The sequence below is a fragment of the Peromyscus californicus genome, unplaced genomic scaffold, assembly GCF_007827085.1.
Source record: "Peromyscus californicus insignis strain IS unplaced genomic scaffold, ASM782708v3 Scaffold_6__1_contigs__length_162567912, whole genome shotgun sequence".
Taxonomy (NCBI): Eukaryota; Metazoa; Chordata; class Mammalia; order Rodentia; family Cricetidae; genus Peromyscus; species Peromyscus californicus.
In genome coordinates, this window is record NW_026294584.1 from 147,331,296 (window position 1) to 147,345,487 (window position 14,192).

At 47.5% G+C, this 14,192-nt stretch overlaps 1 protein-coding gene across 2 annotated transcripts in view; it reads right to left on the reverse strand.

The window, feature by feature from the left end:
• The window catches only part of Hebp1 (heme binding protein 1), a 28,415-nt gene extending 16,556 nt beyond the window's left edge, over nt 1–11,859 (reverse strand). The window contains exon 1 of one of the 2 annotated variants that reach the window (XM_052720739.1): nt 11,658–11,853. In XM_052720739.1, coding sequence (XP_052576699.1) covers nt 11,658–11,735 — 78 coding nt within the window. In that variant the 5' untranslated portion in view covers nt 11,736–11,853. Of the gene's footprint in view, nt 1–11,657 lie in introns of both variants that reach the window. The other variant, XM_052720740.1, reaches the window with a different exon arrangement.
• Nucleotides 11,860–14,192: the final 2,333 nt, after the last annotated feature.

The window sequence follows — 14,192 nt, forward strand, 5'->3', positions numbered from 1 at the left end:
AAGGGGCAGAGGGGGAGGGGCAGGGGCAGAGGGGGAGGAGGAGGAGCAGAGGCGGCTGCAGCAGTGGCGGTCACAGCAGCAACCAAATGACCCTGACAGCACACGCTGGCGAGGACAAGGACGCAGGGAAAGAGGAACCATTTAAACCGCCGAAGGGATGCAAAGCGCTTCAGCTCCTATGGAAATCAGTTTGGAAGGTCCTCAGAACACTAAGAATTACCACATGACCCAGCTAGGCCACTTCCGGGAATAGACCTGACGGAACCCAGGTCAGCACACCACAGAGGTCCAGACATCCATGCTTGTTACTGTGTTACTCACAGTAACCCAGTCATGGAGCCAGCTAGATGCCCACCAACAGAGCAGTGGACACAGAGCTGTAAAGAAGAGGAAATCAACTTCTGCAGGAAAATAATGGATGGAAGTGGAGGGCACCATGTCGAGTGAATCAATCCAGGCTCGGGGAGACAGACTCCACATTTCCTCATGTGTGGCACACTACATACACTATATACACACTACATACACACACTACATACACACGTGGCATGCGTGTGGACTACAGAAGAGGAAGAGGTCTAAAGGGAGAGTAGAAGGGTCAAGACAAGCTATCTTGTTTTCTTTTGTGGATGTGGAGAGGGAGGAGGAGAAATGTTGGGAACAAATATGAGCAAAGTATAATGACATGTAGATATACATGATGAAAATCTCCTAATGAAGCTTGTTATCTTAGATACTCATTTAAAACATTAATAAGAGAGGCCGCAGTGTGTTGGCTCAGCAGGTAAAGGCACTGGCCACCAAGCCTGATGACCTGAGTTCGTTCTCAGGTCTTGTGTGGTAGACGGTGAGGTCCAACTGCTGCAAGTTGTCCTTTGACTGCCACATGTGTGCCGTGGTGTGCTCTCTCACATGAACGAACACACACACACACACACACACACACACACACACCCCTAACTAACTAACTAACTATAATCAAAACAAAAAAGATTAGAAGCTTCAACATTTAGGACATGCCAGAAAAAGTAAAGAAAAACACAGAATGGAGAAAACAAGCGAAATTAATTAATTAGTTAATTAATTAATTAATAACAACAATCCCCCCGAAACTGAAAATCCCAGGAACAGCCTCATTCTAGTGTTGTGGCTGTGAGTAAGGAAGAGTTAAGGTGGAGGGCTGGGATGCAGCTCAGCAGTGAGTGCTTGCTTATCGTGGGTGAGGCCCTCAGCACCAGAGAAAGAAGTGCTTATGTTCTTCTGTGTTCTTCAACAGCTTCTAGACTCTCTAACATCCCAACTCTGTTGTGTTTATTTTGGTGTCGAGAGGGAGAGAGCCCAGGGCCGTGCTTGCGTGTGTGTGTGTGTGTGTGTGTGTGTGTGTGTGTGTGTGTGTGTGTGTGTGTAGCTCTACCACGGAGCTAGCCACTGTCCCATCTTTCTCTCTTTTCTCTATTTCTGTATTTATTTCTTTTGGAGCTGGGGATGGGACCCAAGAAAATGTAATCAAGAAATCTGTGGCGTCCCACTGGAGTTGCTGTGCTACTGAAGAAGTGGGGGTCCCTCTTGGGGTTCTTAGACTCATTAATATAGGAACTTAAAAGCAGACTCAAAAAGAAGCCTATCAGCATTTGAAAGAGAAACCCCAGGGCAGGTGAGCTATGAGTCTCGACAGCGGTCTGAAGGAGGAAGACCGGGCAGAGAAAGGAGAGCCATGCCATTGGACTTAAGCGCACACGGAGGCCATCCATGTTGTGGGATAACGTTTTTGTACACTGTGAAGATGTGTCTTTGTCAGGTGCCTTCCGATTGGTTTAATAAAGAGCTGAATGGCCAATAGCTAGGCAAGAGAGAATAGGCAGGACTTCCTGGGAGAGAGAGGAACTGGAGATGAATCCAGGCGTATGACAGACGCCAGTGAGAGTGGAGTAAGTTGGACATACAGAATGGAAGAGAGGTAGAAGCCAAGAGGTGGAATGTATATTGATAGAAATGGGTTAATTTTGGTTGTAAGAGCTAGTTGGGAACAAGCCTAAGCTAAAGACCAAGCTTTCATAATTATTAAGTCTCTGTGTCATGATTTGGGGGCTGGTGGTCCCAACAAGAAAGCCTGATGAGAAAGTTTACTGCACATCCGCAGGGTGGGGGGAGCCTTAGAGAAGCGAGGCTGAAGTGAAGGGGAAGCGTGTTTGGAAGGGAGGCGTGGAGAAGTAGAGAAAGGTGTTGCTTTTCTTTTCTTCCTTTTTTCTTTTCTTTTGTTTTTTTGAGACAGGGTTTTTCTGTGTAACAGCCCTGGCTGTCCTGAAACTTGCTCTGTAACAAGGTTGGCCTCGAACTCACAGAGATCGGCCTGCCTCTGGCTCCCAAGTGATGGGACTAAAGGCGTGCTTTTCTGAGTAAACCAGAAAAGTAGGCAGGCTTGACTACAGCTCTGTCTGCTACTAAGGGCTGGAATTCTGGGATGGAAAAGTGTGTTATTATCTCATTAAATGGATAAGTATTTCTCCAATCTCTTTAGTATGGTTTATGGCAAACCTGCCTTCCTGAGGGTGGTCCCTTGGCCCCTGGCTGGGTGGCTAGCTTGCCCAACTGCATGAACTCTTATGGAGGGAGGCAATGGTGTGTTTCCATTCAGGGGTAGATCCCATTCTTTGGGCTCGAAGGGTAACAGCTTTCCCATGATGGGTTTTCAATGCTGCTCTGACAGTGCTACCTCTGAGCCCCATTCCCAGCCTCCCTGCTCAAACCTCATGGTATCTCTCTTCCCACACAAAGCCTTTCTCTGCTAAGGTCTGGCCTTGGTACCGAGCCCCTGTCCTATGGCCATTAACCTTTCCCTGGTGTTCAGACTTACGGCAAACACTTCTGCAGCTCTCCTTTTGCATCTTGCCCCGTTCACCCTGTCCTGCGATGTCTCTCTATGATAGAATTGTGTGTTCCTGGACATCCAAGAAGGTAGTGTTTCTCAAACTTTGTGTTTGTTCTTTCAAAGAAGAAAAAAATTACAATCCACAAAAAGAAAAATATGTCTACATCAGGTTTAATCATGAATGTACATGTGGCTGGACCAAAGTTCTGCGAAATAACACTTCCCCCATCATGACAAGGGACAGTGGGTCTCTTTCTAGTCTCTTCCCTCTACTCTGGTTGAGTGAATTTTATCTTAGTGCACTAAAAGTAAATTTGGCCTCTCATGATTTTACTGTCTGGCAATGGACACTGTTGTAGTTGAAAAATAAAGTCTTTGTGGACAAGAACTAAACCACACAATTTTCCATGATGTGAAGCACTAGGTGTTTATTTGATTAAAGGCTATTTATTTCTCCTTTAGTGATTATGAAAATGGGACACATGACTGAGGAGCTGGCTGGTTCACAAGGCTTATCAAACAGGGTTTTTCCTGTACCATTTTATGTGGAAGATTCTCGCCTGGAGAGGAGACTTTGACTCCTAGGGCTGGAAGAGGAGAAAGGAAAAGTTAGGCAGGACTGTGCCGTTGTGGGTGGTCTCTGTAGTTGGAACAAGTACATTTAATACTCTGACTTCATATTTGGAATGCAAAAAAAAAACCTATTGTTTTTGTAGTACAAATTAAAGGTGAATAATGAGAAAGAAGATAGGGAAATTTGATCTTAATTTGTTTTTTGTTATGTTTTGCAGAGGAGGGGGTGTGTGTCTCATTACGTAGTCCTGGTTAGCCTGGAACTTGCTGTGTAGACTAGGTTGGTCTCAAATTCACAGAGAGCCACATGCCCCTGCCTTCCAGTGCTGGGACTAAAGGCACGCACCACCATGCCCAGAGCCAGGAAAATTTAATGCAGACTCTGAGTATCAAATTCATGGTTAAGCTCCCATTCAAAAACAGGGCATAGCTCACATGTAGGGCGCTTGCCTCACATTTACAAAGCTGTGGTAGTATTTGCCTATCATTTTAGCACTGGGGTAACAGGGGCAGGAGGGAGAAGAAGTTTGAGTTCAAGGTCAGCCTGGGCTATCTGCAATTTGTCAAAAAGTAAGTATTTCTCATGCCCTGACAGTTCATGGTGGCTGGAGAAAGGGCTATCATTTTCTTCCATGGTGTATCCACTGATACGTTGCCATATTCTACCCATGCTCATGCAGGAAAGCACACACACACACACACACACCACACACACACACACACACACACACACACACGGAGGGAGAGAGGGAGGGAGGAAGGGAAGGAGGGAGGGAGGGAGGGAGAGAGAGAGAGAGAGAGAGAGAGAGAGAGAGAGGAGAGAGAGAGAGAGAGAGAGAGACATGACAACAGGAAGGGGGGGTTTGGGGGAGAAGGCTGGGGGAGGAGACAAAATAGTAGAGAATGTAGAGAACCAAAATTGATTATGTACATGTATGAAGTTGTCAAAGAATTAAATAATAAAAGAAAGAATGAAAACCCCTTCCTATGAGACAGGAGAATTGCAATCAAACCAAGAACTGAGGGTCAACTAAACAGCCTTGACTCTGGGCCATCTCATCTGGTAACACCAAGGACCCACCGGGAGCTTCTCCCTTCACCGGGAGGCTTCCAGTTAGTACGACTGATACTTCCAAACAGCCTTCAGAGCAAACTCTGGGTGCACCACAGCAGAACGCTCTGTAACAGCCCTCTCTTTGTGAACCCCCCTCACACCTTGATTCTGTTATATGTAATGTTTTAACTTCTCGAAACTCAACCATGGGAATCCCAGAGGCTCAGAACTGCAAATGGTTTTAAAGTCCATCTACCTCTATTGATCCCGAAGGAAACAAAGAATCAGACAGCCAGGATTGCCCAAGACCCAGCTGATAAAAGGCGAAACAGGAAATAGAATTCTGTTCCGCAACCTCTGCTCTAGTGCTTGTCACAGGACTCCAAGGCTGCAGGGATGCACTCAGCATTCTGCATCTCTTTAGTCAGCCTGTGTGTGTTATGTGGGTCAGACATTTGTATGTTGGCGAGGACAAACTCGGAACAAAGTCTCAATTCATTTTATTCAGTTAACTTCTGTAACAAATGGGGAAGTTAGTGGCAAGAACTTACTGGAAAAAGAGACAGCCGATTCTTTGGGCTTTCTTTCCTCCTTCTACGCAAATAATCAACAAGTATTGAATATCTGCTATGGAGTGGGCATTGTACCAGGTGCTATCGTGCGAAACGACCTGCGTTCATTCACTTTCTGTGTGTGTGTGTGTGTGTGTGTGTGTGTGTGTGTGTGTGTGCAAACAAGAGGACAGTCTCAGATATCATTTCCAAATACCTTTCAAAAAATTTATGCTGGGTGGTTGGTGGTGCATATCCCAGCATTTGGGAGGCAGGGGGCGAATCCTTGTGTTCAAGACCAGCCTGGTTACAGAGCGAGTTCCAGAACAGAACTAAACTAAGGCTACACAGAGAAACCCTGTCTTGGAAACAAAACAGAACAAAACACAAAATTATTTATTTATGTGTATGAGAGTTTGCCTACATAAATAATGTATATATGTGTGCCAGAGGTCAGAAGAGGGCATCAGACCCCTTAAACTGGAGTTATGGATGGTTATGAACCATCATGTGGGTGCTGGAAACGGAACCAGGTCTTCTGCAGGAACAGCCACTGCTTTCAACTACTGAGCCATCTCTCCAGGCCCCTTGTTTGGTTTTGCTTTGAGACAGGGTCTCTCATTGGCCTGGAAGTCACAAAGTGGGCGTAGGCAGGGCTGCCAGTGAACCCCAAGGATCCTGCTGGTTTTGTCTCCCCAGTCCTGGGACCATGAGCACGTGCTACCCAGCCTAGTTTTTTCCCGTGGTTCAGGGGTAGATCACAGGCCTTCATGTTTGCAAGGCAAACACTGGGATGACTCTGCCGTCTTCCCAGCTCAATCATAGTTTCTGATATCAGGAAAGGCTGAGGCTAGCGAAGGGGAGGCCAGAGGACAGCAGGTTGTCATCAGAGGGGGTACAGTGCACCAGGACAGTGTTGAAACACAGCACAGGGCTGCTTAGGTGAGTCTGGGGGCTCTGTGTGTGTGCTCCCTGTTCCAGTAGGTCACAGTGACTTATGGGGGCTTCCAGATCACCCGCCTGGATGCTCAGTGTTTGCTTCTTGGAGTAAACACTGTTGCAAACCTCCGGCAGATGCTGCAGACTCAAGACTAGACATTAGTAAGACGGGAATAACAGGAGACGGTGAGAAGAAATGAGAAGTTATTTAATTATTTGTTTAGTTTTAGTTTCTTTCTTTTTTCTTTTCTTCTCTCTCTCTCTCTCTCTCTCTCTCTCTCTCTCTCCTCTCTCTCTCTCTCTCTCTCTCTCTCTCTTCTTCTTTGCAACAGGGTATCTCTCTGTAGCCCAGGTTGGCTTGGATGGAACTCACTATAAAGCTCAGGTTGGCCTTGAATTGTTGCAATTCTGCTTCAGTCTCTGCTTTGAATAAAGGCAATGCCCTACTTCTCCTGGCTACAAACGATTATTTTAAAATGTACCAAAATGCTGATGGTTAGAGGAGGGGATCGTCGGAGAAATCAAGAACAGTTCCTCGGGGCTAGAGAGATGGCTCAGCTCAGCTCAGCTCAGTGGTTAAGAGCATGGCTGCTCTTCCCGAGGACCCAGGTTTAGTTTCCAGTGCCCACATGGCAGCTTACAGTGGTCTATAACTCTAATGTGAAGGCAATGCACACTCGTGGTGAACAGACATACATTCAGGCCTAACACCTATACACATTAAAAAGAAATAAAATCTCTAAAAAAGCTGATAAAGAGCAGAACTACCATGAGGAAGAATGTGAGCAAGTCACTGTGGCTGGAACAGAGTATGGAGTAGGATGTGGCCACAGAGGAGGGCCAACAAAGATACCAGCAGAGACCTTGGGCTATTGTAGCAGTTGGCTTTCACAGCCTTGAGCCCAGTGATAGTGAACTGTGGGCCTGCCAGTTTTGACTACTCTAAATTAATTCAGCTGACCCCTGTGATTGATCACAGGCTTTTGCAGGTATGTCCAGGGCTCCAGGGGACGGTCTGTAAGTCAACATCGACCTTGAGGCTGAACTCTTATTATTCCACCCTTGGCTCCTGAGTAACTTCTCTCTTCAAACTCCAAAAACTATATTCTTCTAGAATAAAAGGGGCCCTTGCCTGTGTGTTTATCTGATGCCTGGATGAGCAAACGGCCCCATGGGGCAGTTGGCCACAAGGGTGTGGAGCTCAGAAGGAAGCTGACACTGAGAAAGAGGAATAAATATGGGAGTCATCGGCAGAGGGGGAGACTAAGGCCCAGAATGGGTTGAGGTGGGCGAGCAAGCCCATGTGGAGCTTCTGTATGAATCTAGCTGTGCTCAGCAATCCGCCGTCTAACAGCCCTCATCACTGAATGCTTACAGTATTTATTTTCTTTTATGTGCATGTATGCATATGCCTGAGTGTACATGTGTGCACCATGTGTGAAGGAACCCTTGGAGGCTAGAAGAAGGTGCCAGATCCTCTGGAACTGTAGTTATAGGAGGTTGTGAGCCACCTTGTAGGTATTGGGAACCAACTCTGGGTCCTCTGCAAAAGCAGTAAGAGCTCTTAAATGCTGAGCCATCTCTCCAGCCCCATCACTGACTCCTTACCTGACCCAGATGATCTGGGCATCACTTAGCGTCCCCTTGTCCTGCCTCTTGAACCCAGAGCACCTCCATGTCACACTACTATTTTTCTTCTCCTCCCCTCCTGAGACAGGGTCTCACTCTAACCTCAAACTCATGGTAATTCTCCTGCCTCAGCCTCACGGGTGCTGGGATTACAGGTGTGAGCCATGTCAGGTTCCTGTTTCCTTTAACGCCCAGAATGTTCCCATTCATTCCTGCTGCTTCCTTCACCTGGAAGATTTTTCTGCTGCCTGTGTCTGCCATCAGATGAGTCCTACTCATCTAATAGGTCCTCCAATCTGGAATTCACCCCCTCAGAGAGGGGCCTATCTGAAACACATTCCCCTATGGTATCTTGCTAGGCCTTTGTACTTTTACAATACACTTTTCTTGTAATTATAATGACATGTGATATGTGCAAGCCCTACCGGCAGCCATAAGCGCGGGTCAGGACTGTTTGGGCCACCACTGTACCTCTCTGTGTCTATTACCACAACTTGCATGTTGTGGATGTTCTATAAGCGTTTTCTGGAAAGGAGGGCTGTGAGTGAGCCAGTTTTACTTTATTGACAAGGACCACAATAGTGACTGCTCAACACAGGCATGAGAACCTGGCTAATAACAGCTCCCGGGGAAAGGCTGGGCCACACTGTGTGAGCTCAGGTCCCTTGTGGGTACCACTTGTTCACAGCATCCGCGCTCACACCTGTCACCTGAATCACTGGACCACTGTGAAAATTTAAATGTTAGGATGAACATTAGTTGTGTGTAGTGGGACATGCCTATAATCCTAGCACTGGGGAGGCTCAGCCTGGGGCTATGTGAGACCTTGCTTCACAAAACCAGAACCCAAAAAGAAAAAGAGATAAATGAATGAATGAATGAATGAATATGGATATTAGTCAGGCATGGTGGTACGTGGGAAGATCAGGGGTTTCAATCTGGGCTTTTATGTGCATAGGACCCTGTTTCATAAAAACAAAAATTGAAGAGCAGAAAGTAAGTAAGAAAATGCAGAGAGAGAGAGAGAGAGAGAGAGAGAGAGAGAGAGAGAGAGAGAGAGAGAAGAGAGAGAGAGAGAGAGAGAAGGAGGGAGAGAAAATGGATACTGTCTAGAAAACCATCAGTTCTGTATAGAGCTCAACATGAATGTATTTATCTAACTGGACTTCTCTACCTTTTCGAAGAATCAGGCTCCCGTGTGAACACTGTTGATTCTCAACACCAGTCACCCCAGAGCGTTTGCTTGTTCCACGGAACATAAGAGCAGCCTTCCTTCCCCACCTCCCATCGGCTGAGGCTCTCAACTGGATACTGACTGGGTCAGGATCTGCACCCGTGGTCACAAGCTCCAGTATTCAACAACCAGTACAAATTGGGTGAGGGCCAAACTCCAAAGGCCTTACGAGAACGTCTCTTGCTCTGGGCTCTTCGAGTCCTCTAAAGGTCATTTTTTTCTGGTCACTGTGGTCCCTATGATGATTTTGGAAGCCTACTTTCTGGTGAGAAGAAACTGTTGAGATTACTAACTTCACAGAGAACTTTCTATGTATTGATATTACTTGAAACACTTAACGTGACTTCAGCCATTCATTCAATACCCCCAGCAAGCCCACGGGGAGGTTAGTGCTCTAGTCTTCATTTTTAGAGGTATTGGGGAACAATACCATGCCCAGACCACAGCGGGAAGACGATGAAACCAGGACTCAAATTCAGGCTGTTGGTCCTGGACATATTTGCACAGGCTGGACCAAGGGACACCAATCAGTCCTATCAGCCCTGCTCCAAGCTTTCTCAGGACCCACCCAACTCAGCCCAGAGGGCTCCTTGCTCCCTCCCTCTGAGCAATGAAGAGCCTGATAAGGTCTGGCTGGAATCAGCCCTGAGCATGTGGATGGCGCAAAGCCACATGGGGCCTGCAGTGAGCTTTCCACCTGCCAGGGGTGTAGACGATGGATTGTGACCCAGACCCCAACTCTGTGTGTCAAACACAAAGCTTACATGTATTTGAGTATTTAATAAAATGTCACAGAGGCAGTGTTAGTCTTCCCTTACAGTTGAAGAATCTGACGGCTGAGGGGCTGAGATGTTAAGTGACTTATTTACAACCCTCCTGCCTTCACTCCTGAGAATTGCAGACATGCACGGCCACATTTGGCTTAGTTCAAGTCTTAAGAAAGTCTTTGAGGTTTCAATGATATAACTACACTATAAGTCGTTCGGCAGACCCAGCACTTGGGTGTGAGCTGCCTGATGTGGATGCTGGGACTCGAACTCAGGTCCTCTGCAGGAGCAGTGCACACTCTTAACCCCTGTGCTGTCTCTCCAGTTCCATTGTGTATCTCTCTTATTTGCTCATTGGCCCTGGAACAAAAGCTCCATGAGGCAGAACTCCTTGGTGGATTCACCTACTCTGTTCTACTATACAGCTCCAGCTTAGAACTCACAATGTAGCCCAGACTGGCCTCAAACTTGTGGCAATCCTCCTGCTTCTGCCTCCTGAATTCTGGGGTTGCAGGCATGAGCGATCGATCATACACAGCTCGGTTTTGTCCATTCTTCATTTATTTTCAAGATGTATGGCCCACACATAGTTGGCACACAAAAGAGTGCTATTTGTTAAAATAATTAATTTTAAATTGGGGGATTCCTCACAGAGAACTTGGGTATCTGGCTTTTCTTAACTCGGCAACACTAGTCCTGGGAAGTCGCTTGGTGGTAAAGCATTTTCGGCACACTTCAGTCACCACCGGGCCCTACGATCTAACCAGCCAGTTCCATTGTTATCATTATCTGCCTGGCTGGTGAAGGCCTTTGAACGTGTGTCCCCCTGTGATCAGGGTTTTAACTGCTTGTTCTATATACAGCTGGGGAAACTCGGAGAGGTCAGAGGGCTTGCTGGGCCTCTGGATGATCGCGCCTACTCTAGAGTTGAGTTGCCGGCGTTTGTGTGAGGCTCACTGTAGTAGGTTCCAGAACTTGGCCCCCGAGTAACACAGGCCTTTATCCAGAATTATTATAAAGAGAGACTAAATTGAGACAAATTCCTGTCAGGCTGAGGGTATAGGTCAGTGGTGAAGCGAAGCACTCAATCAGTAAGTAGCACAAGGCTCTAGGTTTAATTCCCAATATCAATCCATCAATAATCAAATATAGTTTAGGAAAAACAATATACGACTGCAAAATTATAACTGAGTACCCAATTCCCAATTTTCAGGAAAGCAAACCCATTGCCCACTCCAGTGGCAGAAGACAGTGATTGTGTCTCCTCACTCGTTCTGTGCATCCAGAACACGAACAACTCTATAAACCATGAGCAACCGTGTGGCTCTGAGCCCTTGAACACGCTCTTGACTGTGGACTCCCACACAAGCAGCGCTGCATAGCCCAAGACAGATTGAAGGGCCCCTCATGGCTCCCTAGCAGATCTGCCTGCTGGCCCCCTGCACTCCCAAACCTGCACATCATGTCTGCAGCACACACCTTTTCTATTCCTTCTGCACTTGGGTTTTGTTGCTGTTTGTTTTCTTTTTGCTCGCTAGGATTTTTGTCAGTCGTTTCTGCAACCGAGAGTCTCTCGCAAACAAAATTGTTCAGACTGTAGCCAGGCGTGGTGGCTCATGCCAGTAACCCTAGCATTTGGGAGGCTGAGGCAGAAACAGTGCCACAGAATTCAGGACCAGTCTGGGTTACACAGCCAGTGCCAGGCCAGCCTAGGACAGAGTAGGTCTCTGTGCTAAGAGGGGGAAGAAGTTCAGACTGTTTGGAATGCTTAAAAGGGCGAATGCATTCAACAGGCGGTGTCCCACTCGCCAAGATGGATGGGTCCTTTCTCGAGTCAGCCTTTCCCCTGTCCTGCTCTGGCTGAGCCCGAACACATTCTCCCTTCCTTCCCAGGGCCAGTGCCTGGCGGTGAAGGGAGGTCCCAGCAGGAAGGCAGCTTGGTCACAGTCCCACTCACAACCCCGTAACACCCGCTCCAGCCCGGGGCCAGGGTGGGAACGGCTGCGCAGTCCTCCTGTTCTGTGCAGCCCTGCCGGCCTACCTTGCCCCCGGTGCTCAGAACCTGCCAAGGCCACGTCTCCACGCTCCCGAACAGCGAGTTTCTGATCATGCCCAACATGGTGTCGCCGTAGGATCTGGACGATGGCGCGGACACTCAGTGGCCGAGCAGGACAGCAGGATCCACAGGGCGGGCGGGCAGTTAGTACCGGAGCAGATAGGGGACTGGGGCGGAGCTGCGGCAGTACGGGGCGTGGCCGAGGCGGGGTCCCCACAGGCTCCACCCACATGAGCCGTCTGCAGTCTCCCGGGTGGGGCGCCGATCCAGGCCTGCAGCGCCTCCCTCCACTCCAGATAAACTTTTTTTTTTCTTCCCCGCGAAAAGGTTTCTTTGTGTAGTTCTGGCTGTCCTGGATAGCTCTCTCTCTCTCTCTCTCTCTCTCTCTCTCTCTCTCTCTCTCTCTCTCTCTCTCTCTCTCTCTCTCTCTCTCTCTCTCTCTCTCTCTCCCTCTCTCTCTCTGGCTCTCTCTCACTCTCTCACTCTGGCTTTCTCTCTCTCTCTCTACTCGGCTGGCCTCGAACTCACAGAGGTTCACCTGCCTCTGCCTCTGGAGTGCTGGGATTAAAGGCGTGTGCCATCACTTTCCTACAAGATATACTTTCCTTAGTCACCCTTTTCCTACCTCATTGCCTCACTCAAAGGATTAAAAAAAAAATCTGTGTTATTTTGTGACAGACTATGCAGTCTAGGCTGGCCTTAGGATCCTCCTGCTTCAGCCTCTGGAGAGCTGAGCTTGCAGTGATCTCTGCCACTCTGACTTCATCGTCTATGGGATGGAAAACCCGCTCTTAACCAGTTCCTTACTGATTTCTTTTCTACCGTGTTTCTTTGGTTTGGAGGGCAGGGTCTCAGTGCATGCAGTCCAGGCTAGCCTGGAACTCATCCTGTAAATGGGGTGGGTGCAAGAACTCATGCTGTCTTCCTGCCTCGGCCTCCCCAAAGCTGAGGATTATAGGTGAGAGCCACCATAACCATCTCTAAGAGTGCATTGTACCCCCCCCCCGGGGGGGGGCGCTAGTGTCACAGGAGGGCATCCCAGGAAGTCCCAAAAGTGGATGCTGGGAACCGAACTCAGATCCTCTGTAAGAGCAGTGGCTTGTAACCACTGAGCCATCTCTCCCTCCAGCCCTGACATTATGTTTGAATAACAAGTTCCACATTCCTTGTCCAAACAACAGCTCATTCAGTCCCCTCATAACCTAGGTGATTTTATTACAATTTCGTGAGTCCCTGTTTCTTGCCAAGTACTTTACAGATATTATCTCTACTCCTGGTATCACTAACAGACACACACATACACACACACACACACACACACACACACACACACACTCCCATCTTACAGAAGGGGAAGGGAGGAAGGTAGTGAATATGATCAAAGTACAATGATATATGTAAAAATGCACAACGAAACCCACTGTTTTATGTGCTATCTGTCGTGGTTAATTTCTGTCAACTTGACACAAGCTGGAGTCGTCTGGGGAGAGGAACCTCAGCTGAGAACATGTATGCATCGGAGTGCTTGTCAGCAAGTCTGTGAAGCACTTTCTTGATGAACGACTGATGTTGGGGGCACACCCCCACGGTGGGCAGGGTCACCCCTGGGCAAGTGGTCCTGAGCTGTTCAAGAAGGTAGGTTGAGCAAGAGATGAGGCGCAAGCCAGTAAGCAGCACTCCTCCATGGGATCTGCATCAGCTCCCAGGTCCCAGGTCCTGCCTCAAGTGTTGGAATGTGACCTAAGGGTTGTAAGAAGAAATAAACCCTCTGCTCCTCTAGCTGCTTTTGGTCATGGTGTTTTATCACAGTAATGGGAACCCTAACTAAGACAATAATAGTAATGATAATAATATAGCAACAATATAATAACAATAATATAGCAAAGCAGAGGGAGAAAAAGAGAAAACCTGGGTCAAAATAAACAGCTTTCCCAACCAATGAAAGCTTGCGGTTTATAACATCACACTGACTCTTCAGAACCATGCCCTTCGACCCCTTGGTGTCTGGTTTCACTGAGGACCCTTCGAACCCTGTGTCTCTATGAACACTGGAACAGGTGCCTTTGTTCTAATGTCCTGCCCGTATGACATTTGTTCACTGACGGCTGAAATGGCTCAAGTTGACTGCTAATTGAGCTGTGGTCTGAGTGTCTGGTGTATGAGGCTGGTGAGGGAGCTGAGTGTGTGTCTCCTTCCTGAGAAAGGGAAGTGGAGCCTGAGCAAAGCAGAAGCGTTGACAATGATCTTAATGATGCCCTCAAGTTTGGTGGAAAGGAATATATTACTAACTGCACATAGAAGGGTGTTCTCCCATGTCTTCATGACAGGTATTTCCTCATCAGTGTAAAATAAGTTGCTATTTAATTATTTCATACTTTCTTGGCTCTTAAATGCTACTTACTGTTAAGAGGCCCTGTTTTTATGTACCATCAAGAAAGAAACAAAATGTTACAAAGTAAGACTATGACATTCAACTGACTGTTAAATGTGCCTACTTACATGAAGTTAAAATTGATTAAT